Genomic DNA, 13,219 nt, shown 5'->3' with positions numbered 1-13,219 from the left:
GTAGTATAGTCGTTGGGTGTGTGGTCCTACTCTTCAGGGATTATGGCTGACCTTACCTATAGATCAAGCCCCTCCTCTGGTAGCCCTCCCTTCCCTGAGTAAGACAATGTTTAATTGATGAAAATCTACCACAATATTTATTTTATATGAATTTTTAAAGATACATCCCCCCACCCCGGATTCTGGTAACAGTATCTATTAACAGCATTTCCCAACAGTAGGGTAAAATACTACTTAAACGTAAAGGGACCCCTGACCGTTAAGTCCAGTCGCTGATGACTCTGGGGTTGCAGTTCTCATCTCGCTTTATTGGCCAAGGGAGCCGGCATACAGCTTCTGGGTCATGTGACCAGCATGATTAAGCCGCTTCTGGCGAACCAGAGCAGTGCACGGAAATGCCGTTACCCTTTCTGCCGGAGCGATACCTATTTATCTACTTGCACTTTGACGTGCTTTCAAACTGCTAGGTTGGCAGGAGCAACGGGAGCTCACGCTGTCACAGGGACTCAAACTGCCGACCTTCTGATTAGCAAGCCCTAGGCTCTGTGGTTTAGCCCACAGTGCCACCCGCATGAAATACTACTTAGGTTTGCCAGTTTACTAGGAAACAAGTTGTGCTGGGGGTTGGTGTTAGCTTGCTGGGGATTGTATCTGTAGCATCTTCAACCTCAGGGCCGAAAAGGTCGATGGGAGAAGCTGCAGGGGGAAATGTTGAATGGAATCATAGAATTATAGAGTTGGAAGGGTCTCCCAAGGGTCATCTAGTCCAACCCCCTGCATTACAGGAATTACAGCTAAAGAATACAGTGGTACCTCGCAAGACGAAATTAATTCGTTCTGCGAGTTTTTTCGTCTTGCGATTTTTTTCGTCTTGCGAAGCACGGATTTTGGAAAAGCTTCAAAAATCACCAAAGTCTTCAAAAACCTCAAAAAAGGCTACCACACCACGTGCTATGAGTTGCTCCTCGAAGTCAAGTCGCAACTGCACCCCCTGAATGCACGGTTTCAAGAAAAAGGAAACAAACTTGCAAGACAAAGAAAACAAACTTGCAAGACGTTTCCATCTTGCGAAGCAAGCCCATAGGGAAATCCGTCTTGCAAAGCAACTCAAAAAACGAAAAACTCTTTCGTCTTGCGAGTTTTTGGTCTTACGAGGCATTCGTCTTGCGAGGTACCACTGTATAAGACAGGGGGCTACACAATCTCTGCTCAGAAACCTCCATTGAAGCGAGAATCCACCATTTTGCAAGGGAGTCTGTTCCACTGTTGATCAGCTCTTAGTGTCAGAAAGTTCTTCCTGATGTTTAGTCAGAATCTTCTTTCTCGTAACTTGAATCTGTTAGTTTGGGTCCTACCCTCCACAGCAAGAAAAAAACAAGCTTGCTCCATCTTCCATAGGGCAGCCCTTCAGATAAGGGCAATCAATTCCAGCCAAGCCAGGAATGCAAATTCCTTCCTTTATTCTGGGTGTTCCTGAATTCAGTAATCTTTGGAGTTTACTACTGCTCATGATCAGATGGGTTTGGAGCATTATGTGCAAATTAACATGCTGTTTGATATATGGAGCTGATATAGAGACCAAGGGAGTAATCTGGAAGTCTCCTGTGCAAATCTCACTTCTTCTCTTGACTCTTTCAGGCAGGCTTCTCTCTCCCTCTCTTAACCTCAGATACACACACACACACACACACACACACACCTCTGTGTTATAGAGATGTTAATGCTTGCCTACCTCACAGAGATGTTGTAAGGATGGCATTATGATAGCTCAGATTAAGCACCTTGAATGCTCTAAACCAGTGTTTCCCAACCGGTGTTCCGCGGCACACTAGTGTGCCGCGGGACGTCGGCTGGTGTGCCGTGGGAGGGAGGCGGGCGAGTCGGGCGGCGAGAGGCGGGGCGGCGGCGGCGAGCACACGCGGGGCGGGGAGCGAGCTCCCTCCCACATCCCATCGCCCCGTGCTCCGCGCTGGTGTCCGCAAGCCTTGCGCACCCGGGGGATCTCCCCCCGGGAGCGCAAGGCTTGCGGGCAGCAGCCTGCAGCGCGGAGCACGGGGCGCCCTCCAGAGGACGCCCCGTGCTCCGCGCTGGTGTCCGCAAGCCTTGCGCACCCGGGGGGAGATCCCCCGGGTGCGCAAGGCTTGCGGACACCAGCGCGGAGCACGGGGCGATGGGATGTGGGAGGGATCTCCCCCCGGGAGCGCAAGGCTTGCGGGCAGCAGCCTGCAGCGCGGAGCACGGGGCGCCCTCCGGAGGACGCCCCGTGCTCCGCGCTGGTGTCGGCCAGCCTTGCGCACCCGGGGATCTCCCCCCGGGAGCGCAAGGCTTGCGGGCAGCAGCCTGCAGCGCGGAGCACGGGGCGCCCTCCAGAGGACGCCCCGTGCTCCGCGCTGGTGTTGGCCAGCCTTGCGCACCCGGGGGATCTCCCCCCGGGAGCGCAAGGCTTGCGGGCGGCAGCTGGCAGCGCGGAGCACGGGGCACCCTTCGGAGGACGCCCCGTGCTCCGCGCTGGTGTTGGCCAGCCTTGCGCACCCGGGGGATCTCCCCCCAGGAGCGCAAGGCTTGCGGGCGGCAGCTGGCAGCGCGGAGCACGGGGCGCCCTTCGGAGGACGCCCCGTGCTCCGCGCTCGTGTTGGCAAGCCTTGCGCACCCGGGGGGCGCATGGGGCGCCCTGAAACAGAGGGTTCCCCATGCTGCGGACTGTAGCCTGCCGCCGGACGCGCGGGGCGCCCTGAAGCAGAGCGCCCCTCGCGCCAGGCAGACATGGGCCAGCCCCACAAGCTCGGGGGACAGCGGGGAGGCGCAGCACCGCCATCCCACTGTTCCCCGACCTGGTTTTTTGGGGGGGAAATAAAGGGAAAAAAAATTCCTTTATTTCCCCCCTCAAAAAAGTAGGTGCGTCCTATGGGACGGAGCGTCCTATGGGACAAAAAATACGGTACTTACTATTTCATAATAAAGTAATTATAAAATACTTTCTTTGTGTTTATTTGATTCCTATTAAAGAGAGTTACTTTATATATAGTCAATATAGGCACAGAGTTAATTTTTTAAACATTTTCTAATGGTGGTGTGCCTTGAGATTTTTTTTCATGAAACAAGTGTGCCTTTGCCCAAAAAAGGTTGGGAAACACTGCTCTAAACCACTATATAAATCAGGGGTCAGCAAACTTTTTCAGCAGGGGGCCGGTCCACTGTGCCTCAGACCTTGTGGGGGCCAGACTATATTTTGGAAAAAAATAATGAACGAATTCCTATGCCCCACAAATAACGCAGAGCTGCATTTTAAATAAAAGTGCACATTCTATTCATATAAAAGCACCAGGCAGGCCCCACGAAAACCCCGGAGATGCATTTTAAAGAAAAGGACACATTCTACTCATGTAAAAACACGCTGATTCCTGGACCGCCCGTGGGCCAGATTTAGAAAGCGATTGGGCCGGATCCGGCCCACGGGCCTTAGTTTGACTACCCATTATATAAATGGTAAGTATTGAGTTATGAGTCTGTGTGGTGGACTGGTTAGAGTGTCTAGGACATGAGATAAACCAGGGTTCAAATCCCTACTTAGCCATGAAGCGCCTTGGATGTGGCATTGGATGCCAGTCACTTCCTCTCAGCCCAACCTACCTCCCAAGTTGTTATGAGGAAAAAATGGGAAGGAGGAGAACTATGTATACCACCTTGAGCTGCTTGGGGGGCAAAGTGCTGTATAAATGCAAAAAATCAAACCAATTGCAACAAGTGGTTTTATCATTCGAGGAGTTAGTTTGCAGACAGCCTGATGGGAAACATCAAGATGATCCAGCATGTAGAGTGTTATTCATTGCCAGAATGCTTTGCCTCAGATGTGGACATCATTGCTACAGAAGATCCCAGGAAAGAATGTTCCTGGTTGCTGCCCAGCAATTGCTTGAAAGAAACCCTTGAAATTCTATATGACGAAGATTAGGCTATCAAAATCAAGGCAGTCAGAAGACAAGATATTTTGTCCGCTGGGATTTATGGCTGCTGGGTTGTGGGAACACACTGTGCACTATAGGAAATGGCAAAGAAGGAAGGTATTGGCCTGTCAGATGTTAAAAAGTATATTATGCGTTATCACATGCAGCTTGACATGCATGGCCTTTTAAATGGCAAGGCTATTTAAAGTTTATTACAGGGCACCTCAGCTGAATGATACTGTTTGTTTCACATTCTTTGTGGCCCCTAGAAAAAATGTTTCTTTGTTGTCTGTGGAACACTTGTGTACAGAAATGTGCGTACATGTGCGCATCTTCAAAACATTATTGCTTAAGACTTTAAACCAGTGTGGTTCCCCATCTTTTCTGCCACCCTCTTGGGTCCATAAACTTATGCCCAGCATTCCCTAATCTATCCCATTAAAAATATTATTTAGAAGAACAGTTTGCATGACCCACTAAGGAAGATTATAACACAATAAAATTCAAAACACTTAATTCACATTTATTTAAAAAGTAAACATAAGCAAAAATAAATACATGTTCTGATCTAATCTTGTAGTAAAATAAATGCAGCGAAGAATATTGCATGAAAAATATTTTTACACATAAGGATGAAGGAGATTTGTTGCATAAAATATTTATATATAACTACTTTCCAGACATGTCACATCCTTCACCTACCACAGATGTACAGTAACTCATTTATAAGGAAATAAATTATTACCAATAATTGACTATGTTGTGACACCTCAGAATTATAAATGCAAACAAACACAACCAAAGAAGATAGCTCTGAAAGTGATAAAATCAGCAAAGCTTTAAAAATGTTTCGCTCTTGCCTGTAGCCTGCTCAGTCATAAATACAGTGGTACCTCTGGTTACATACACTTCAGGTTACAGATACTTCAGGTTACAGACTCTGCTAACACAGAAATAGTTAAGAACTTTGCTTCAGGATGAGAACAGAAATCGTGCAGCGGCGGTGTGGCGGCAGGCCCCATTAGCTAAAGTGGTACCTCAGGTTAAGAACAGTTTCAGGTTAAGAATGGACTTCCAGAACAAATTAAGTTCTTAACCCAAAGTACCATTGTACAAGATCAGCATGCTCAAAGGGGTTTACCTCCAGACCTCTGCTACTGCCCCCTTACTTCTTAGTGGGGACACTAATTCCACTCCTCTGGGGGCGCTACCACCCACTTTGGGAACCACTGTTCCAAATGTACATTGAAGCTTAGAATTGTAGAGTTGGGAGGGACCCCGAGGGTCATTTAATCCAACCCTGTGCAATGCAGGAATCTCAACTGCAGGTGCTTAAATTGAGCAGCTTAAGTTATGAAATAAAATACTTCAACGTGCATATAAAGACAATTGGCTAAAGAGTTGACTGAAGAAGTTTAAATCTAGAATGAGGAGAGCTGCAACTACTAAGGCAATAGCTAGTGAAATTATGGTGTGTGTGTGTGTGTGTGTGTGTGTGTGTGTGTAGGCTTTTGGGCTTTGGATGTGCCTGTGACTTATTTCAGTCTAGGTAAACATCAAATGGCATAATCCTCAGCCACCTTTCCACTTGAGCAAAGCAAAGCAAAGTTTGCAGCTTGCTTAGCCAGGACATACTGAAAGATTCTTGACATAAGATGGCCTACTCAATGCGTTGAATAAGATTCACGCATATGTTGAAGTCTGAAGAAATCTGCTCAAAATAGTCTATTATGTGTATTGTGCGCCTTGCTGGATTCTGCAATATAAATAGAAAATTAACATGTGTAATACTAATAATAGTAGACACAACTAACAGAACTATGTGCTTCAAGCTGCTTAGCCTGCTATGCTTCCTCTGAATTCTTTCTCTCCTACCAGATTACCTATATGAATCTATGTATACATGCATATAGGACTGGCCCACACATGAGGGAACCATCTCAGACAGCAGGATCTACAGCAGCAACAGGTGCTGCCTCTAAGGAATGCATTGCCTGCTGCTGAGGTAGCAGCAACGACTGTGGCATGTTCCTTGGAAGCAAGATCTGCCTCCTCCTTGACAGCAGCCGCCTCTAGAGCTGCCTTTTGGTGAATAGGAGGCACTGCTAGTCTCCTCCCACCCTAGGGAAGAAATGGTGGGGACTGCCCTCTAGGGTCTTTTGTGCTCTGCACCTGCCTGGCATGATTCAGAGCAGGCCCCTTCCCCACACATACGACCAGGAGTGCCAACTTGAACATAATCAGTCACAAGAGGCAATGCATGCACACCATTTGAATGGCATTGCCCATTAACTTTGGAGGGCCCGGCCCCCTCAAATATTTTATTGGGAGAACTGAAGGTACCTCAGCCCCTAAGAGTTGGCTCATATTCACACAGTGGCCTTTGATTCCTACTTCAACCATTGGGTATGGTTGATTTGATTTCTCCCCACTTTGTTCCCAATGTAGATCTTCACTGATCCCGTTTTCCCTGGCAGGGAGGGGCACCATATTGTGGTTTGTCTCGGGTGCCAAAATGTCATGAGCCAACCCTATATGTATGTATGTATGTGTCAAGGAGGGGGTCACTTTCCCAAGTCCTCCCTCCAAGCTACTCATCAATCACACGCAGACACCGAACGGATTACCAGGCTTTATTGGCTTCTTCTCTGGCACCAGCTACAGGACATCAAACAGCTAGTCTAAAACACGGCATGTTCTCTCCCTCACCCGGCAGGGTGGATTTGATTTAAATCAAATCGATTTAAATCACAATTTAAATCACTCGTCAACAAGACATGATTTAAATCACTTTTTTACAGAAAGACTCATTCTTGCTGGTATAATCTTAATATTTACAACCAGATGAAGGTTTTATTTTTGGAATTATACATTTTCAGAGTAGTTTCTACAGTTATATCAAAAATTATTGATTTGGTTATACTATTAGAAATACATAGACCACTAATTATGAAATTATTGTGAGGTTTAATAAGTTAACTGTTTATATTTGGACAACTTTTCTGCTGTACTTTATTGGAAGGAGAAAAATAAGAATTTCCTTAATAACAATTTAAACAATTTATTTAACTAAAACAATAACATGATAGCATATCTATCCATGTTTGTTAACTGATGTGGTTAAACAATTTTTTAAAAAAAAACTTAGACTGAGTTTTAGCACGCATTAGAGGTTTTCTCCTCCAGGGAGAGAATATTGTGATAAATCTCAGGCTATACACACAAATGTAATGGAATCTCAGAGGGGCTATGTCTTTCAGCAGCCCTGGCTTTGGAGAATCATAGAATCATAGAGTTGGAAGAGACCACAAGGGCCATCGAGTCCAACCCCCTGCCAAGCAGGAAACACCATCAGAGCACTCCTGACATATGGTTGTCAAGCCTCTGCTTAAAGACCTCCAAAGAAAGAGACTCCACCACACTCCTTGGCAGCAAATTCCACTGTCGAACAGCTCTTACTGTCAGGAAGTTCTTCCTAATGTTTAGGTGGCATCTTCTTTCTTGTAGTTTGGATCCATTGCTCCGTGTCCGCTTCTCTGGAGCAGCAGAAAACAACCTTTCTCCCTCCTCTATGTGACATCCTTTTATATATTTGAACATGGCTATCATATCACCCCTTAACCTCCTCTTCTCCAGGCTAAACATGCCCAGCTGCCTTAGCCGTTCCTTTTTCTAGAGGGTGGAGAGAGATACAGTTGGTAGGCCTAGGCTGGAACAGGCTTGCAGAAAGAACAGCCTGAAGAAAAACAGGCTGGTGAAAAGCTGGAAAAGGGGAACCAAGGATTGGAGCAGGGAATTTCAGGGATTCCTGCTGCAGGACTGAAGTTCCAAGTAGAGACTTTATTGTTTGGACAATGTCAAGCAAGCCCTGGGAAGAAGGGCTGAAACCAGTGAACTCTTATTACTTGTCTGGCAAGCACTTCAAAGTCTTGCCAAGGACTTACAGCCCAGTTACTATATCCATCACCACCACCACCACCCCTTTGGATTTGCTTCTACATTCAGGTGCCTATTCTGCACAGTTAAGTGTTAGTGCAGTTGTTGGAACTCAGTGGGATTGGGAAGAGGTTGCCAACCCTGAAGTGCCGTCAGCACTTGCCTCAAGTCTGAGTTGCACAGACATGCAACTGACTTGCACAATTATTACATAAAGATCCCAAGACTTGTGGAGTATTCTGCTCACAAGGTTGCACTTTCATTTTCACTGCTTCACACCTAGCTACTTGTGCAGATCTATTCCACTCCAAACAATGTATTCATTGAACCTCTTGGAACTTAGCATTTAAGAGGTAAGAGGTTGATTCTGTGTATATAAATTTGCAAAGGAACAATGGGATTAAGGTTTTTCCCTTAACTCTATATGTTTATTTTATAACATTTTTCCTGTGAAGTAAAGGCATGTTATCTCTGCAGACACAAAATTATTCTTTTTAGAACTGCAAAAACAAGCATCTGTGATCATATCTTCTTGTTAGAAAAATTGCCCCAAATAATCTTACAGAAAACTCTGGAAGAGCATGACATTGAATGGATTAATGGAATTCATTTACCAAAAAATTTAAACACTGCATATAAAGCCTCATGCTACATAATTAAAAACAAATCCTTATTCTGGTGAGTGGGAGGTGCCACTATAGATTGTTCACTTGGTCTCTCTCCCTCCTCCCACAGAGCTTCCTCAGACTGCACCACATGCACTTGTGCTGTTCTCGAGACGCAACCTGTCCACCATTCTCTGTCTTGTAGCAAGCTACAGTCTTTCTTAAGATGCCCTGGCTGTTTGCAAAAGAAACACAGGCCACTCTGAGACGAGACTCTGAAATTTTCCCGCCTAGGGGTTTTCCTGTTATTATGAAAGTCACTGTTTTTCCACTTCACCCCTTCATAAGTTGACTTTTCAGAACTTTGCCGGCAATTCAGTTTCATATTTTTCACCAGTACCACAGCATCTTTGGCAGTTTTAGGGTTCCGGTCCTGCACAAGTACTTGAAGATTTTCAGGCAGTACACAATAAAATTGTTCTAAAAGTACTAGTTATTTCAAATAATTAAAAATACTGAACTATAAAATATCCGAACAAGAGGTGGAAGGTGCCATTCAGAACATGCAATTGGGCAAATCCCCAGGGCCCGACGGGCTAACCTCCAAATACTATAGAACTTTGAAAGACTATTTAATTCAACCGCTAAAGGAGGTTTGCAATGAAATTATGGAGGGGAAAAGAGCGTCAGAGTCGTGGAAAGAAGCTTATATCACACTTATACCGAAAACTGAATCTGAAAAGACACAACTTAAGAACTACCGCCCCATATCCCTGCTAAACGTGGATTACAAAATTTTTGCTGACATTCTAGCTAAAAGATTGAAAAAAGTACTAGCAGAGGTGATACATAAAGACCAAGCTGGCTTTCTCCCTGGTAGACATCTATCTGATAATATGAGGAATGTAATTAATATTTTGGAAAAGTTACAAGAGAATATTAATACAAAAGCAGTTTTGATATTTGTAGATGCGGAGAAAGCCTTTGACAATATTTCTTGGAGTTTTATGAAGAAAATCTTCAGGGGATGGGGGTTGGACACAACTTTGAAAACGGTATAGGTGCGATTTATTCTGAACAAAAGGCTAAATTGATAGTAAATAATGTGGTGACAGAAGAATTTAAAATTGAGAAAGGGACACGACAAGGCTGCCCAATTTCCCCATTGCTCTTTATTTCGGTCCTGGAGGTTTTGCTAGATATGATTAGAAGGGACCACTTGATTCAAGGTATCCAGGTCGGAGTTAAACAATATAGACTTAAAGCTTTTGCAGATGACCTAGTATTGACATTACAGGAGCCAGTACCTAGCATTAAGAGGGCTCTAGAACTAATCCAGGAATTTGGTCAAGTGGCAGGTTTTAAATTGAATAAGTTAAAAACCAAGGTTTTGGAGAAAAATTTGACGCCGACTGAGAGAGAGTGGTTTCAGAAGGAGACAGGTTTAACATTAGTAAAGAAAGTAAAATACCTGGGGGTGAATATGACTGCTAAGAATGTGAATTTGTTTAAAGACAACTATGAGAAATGCTGGTCAGAAGTGAAAAAAGATCTTGAAATATGCTCAAGCCTGAAGCTTTCCTTGCTTGGTCGAATTGCTGTTATAAAGATGAACGTACTGCCAAGAATGCTGTTTTTATTCCAATCATTGCAAATTATAGACAAGATGGATTGTTTTAAGAGGTGGCAAAGAGATATCTCTAGATTTGTCTGGCAGGGCAAGAAGCCCAGAATAAAATTCAAGATACTTACTGATGTTAAAGAAAGAGGGGGGTTTGCCCTGCCAGACTTTAAACTATACTATGAATCAGCAGCATTCTGCTGGTTGAAAGAATGGCTGCTTCTTGAGAACACAGACATCTTGGACTTAGAAGTTTATGATAATGCTTTTGGGTGGCATGCATATTTGTGGTATGGCAAGGTTAAAGTGCATAGGGCTTTTAAAAATCATATTGTCAGAAAAGCATTGTTTATTGGCTGGATAAAATATAAAGACTTTTTGGAGAGTAAAACCCCAAGGTGGCTTTCACCTATGGAAGCGAAAGCTTTGAAAAAACTTAATATGGAGGCCAAATGGCCAAAATACTGGGAAATTTTGGAACAGGAGGGTGACAAATTGAAATTGCAGAGTTATGAGAAGCTTAAAGATAAGGTGCGAGACTGGTTACATTATTTTCAAATAAGAGAGGCCTACAATTTGGATAAAAAGATTGGTTTTCAGGTAGAAAAATCAAAACTAGAAACTGAACTGTTAGAACCCAATGCTAAGACACTATCAAGAATGTACAATTTGCTGTTGAAATGGAATACTGAGGAAGAAACGGTAAAATCTGCTATGATAAAATGGGCACAAGATATAGGACATAACATCATGTTTGCTGACTGGGAGCAGTTGTGGACCACTGGGGTTAAATTTACGGCATGTAATGCCTTAAGAGAGAATATTATGAAAATGATGTACAGGTGGTACATGACACCAGTCAAGCTCGCAAAAATATATCATTTGCCCAATAATAAAGGTTGGAAATGTAAAGAGACTGAAGGTACATTCTTTCACCTTTGGTGGACGTGCCCAAGGATTAAGGCTTTCTGGGAGATGATCTATAATGAAATGAAAAAGGTATTTAAGTATACTTTCCTGAAGAAACCAGAGGCCTTTCTCCTGGGCATAGTCGGCCAACTGGTGCCAAAGAAGGATAGAACTTTCTTTATGTACGCTACAGCAGCAGCAAGAATACTCATCGCAAAGCATTGGAAGACACAAGATCTACCCACCCTGGAAGAATGGCAGATGCAAGTAATGGACTATATGGAAATGGCGGAAATGACTGGCAGAATCCGAGACCAGGGAGAAGAGTTGGTGGAAGAAGATTGGAGGAAATTTAAAATCTACTTACAGAAACATTGTAAAATTTTTGAATGTTGATGACATTGAAATGAAATGAAGGGGTTCTAGTAATAAGGTAAAAGACTATGTAAGAATGGACTGATGGTAGTTGAAAGCTTGAAGTTAATGAATTTGCTGAATTAAATTTTAAGTGGAATACAAAAAAGGGAGGCGTGAGGAAGTCAGGAAAATAAGTTAACTAAAGAGGAGAATATAAAAAAGAGGGATTTTTGTTTTTCTGTTTTCTTTTGTTTTTATGTTAATTGTTTGTATTTTTTGTATTTTTGTATTTTTGTATCTTTTCTTGTGTTTTCTCTACTGCTTGTTTTATAACTTTTTATTGTTAAAATTTAATAAAATATCATTTAAAAACCAACAACAAATAATTAAAAGTACTTACTCCAGCAGCCCCGAGCCAATGCGCCATGTCCGAGTCAGTGTATTCACAGCAACAAGAATATAAATTTGCGCCCCACCCTTATCTACTTTTAAAAAGCTTGATGGTAGGTCTCCGCTGACACAGCAAATTGTTGCAAAGCTAAAGTTTTAAAATTATCATAGTCATTAAAACTGAATGGTGACAGCTTTCCCATTACATCTGCCAATTTACCAGTTAACAAGGAGCACAGAATTCTCATCCAGTGGCTCACAGGAACAAAGTCTTCACATGTAGCTTCAAAGAATGCAAAATATGCAACTAAATCCTGTTCTTCAGTATATGGAGGAAACATACACTTGTCCCAATAAACACAATTACCACCCCACCCCCCGAAAGATCTTTCTGGAGAGTAGTTTCTCTTGCTCCAAACCATAGCTGTCAACTTTTCCCTTTTCTTGCGAGGAATTCTATTCAGAATAAGGGAATTTCCCCCTTAAAAAAGGGAAACGTTGACAGCTATGCTCCAAACCACTGTAGGTCTCGACACCCGACCATATTCCTTCTTTACGTCTCCACCCATCGCGTCCATTATCTAGCTGGCTTCCTTCCCACTTCTCACCAAACAGACAAGCACACTCTTCTGCCATTTTCCCTGCAACTGATGAACACTTTCCGCCATCTAAACAGACACTTGCCATTCACACTCAAGGTGCTGAAGCTCCAAAACTCCTGTTGGAGTCCTCCACTATGACACCATGTCAAGGAGGGGGTTGTTTTCCTGAGTCCTCCCCCCAAGTTACTAACGAATCACACGAAGGCACCGAACTGGTTACCAGGCTTTATTGGCTTCTTCTCTGGCACCAGATACAGGAAATCAAACAGCAAGTCTAAAACATGGCATGATCTCTCCCTCCCCCAGCAGGTGAACTCGAATATTTGTAGGGGCTGGGGAATGCTGGCAACCAGCCAACCCCATCATATGCTCCCACTTTTGGGACTAATTGTTACCACCTGCCTGAGAGGCCCCACCAAACGCTACTTGCTCACAGGATCACTACTTCATGACAGTATGCATGTGTACATCTGTATGTATCGAAATATAATCTTACAAATGGACTGCTGGAGTTTAAATTATTAGCAGCATTGACAAGTTATTCTCATCTGGAGATGCCGACAGTGCTTTCTTAGGAAAGAATAGTAGCAAGCTTTGCATCCAGCCTGACAGCATTTCTCAGGTGTGCCTCTTTTCTTCCACAGGGTTCCGCAACTTGCATGTGGATGACCAAATGGCAATCATTCAGTACTCCTGGATGGGCCTGATGATTTTTGCAATGGGATGGAGATCATTCACCAACGTGAACTCTCGGATGCTCTACTTCGCCCCAGACTTGGTCTTCAATGAGTAAGTGCTATGAGGGAGCTAGGAAAACTTTTCCCTACCCCACTTCCTCCATGTCATGCATCATTT

The 13,219-nt window shown here is 43.8% G+C and overlaps 1 protein-coding gene across 2 annotated transcripts in view; it reads left to right on the top strand.

Annotated features, from left to right (window-relative positions):
• AR (androgen receptor) overlaps positions 1 to 13,219 on the top strand; it is a 242,148-nt gene that overhangs the window by 215,591 nt on the left and 13,338 nt on the right. For both annotated transcript variants that reach the window (XM_081847008.1, XM_081847009.1), the window contains exon 5: positions 13,009 to 13,153. In XM_081847008.1, the coding sequence (XP_081703134.1) occupies positions 13,009 to 13,153 (145 nt within the window). The remainder of the gene's footprint in view (positions 1 to 13,008; positions 13,154 to 13,219) is intronic.

The sequence above is a fragment of the Podarcis erhardii genome (genome assembly GCF_964252035.2).
Source record: "Podarcis erhardii genome assembly, chromosome: Z".
Taxonomy (NCBI): domain Eukaryota; kingdom Metazoa; phylum Chordata; class Lepidosauria; order Squamata; family Lacertidae; genus Podarcis; species Podarcis erhardii.
The sequence above is the reverse complement of the archived record's forward strand: the minus strand, read 5'-3'. Positions and strand labels throughout refer to the sequence as shown.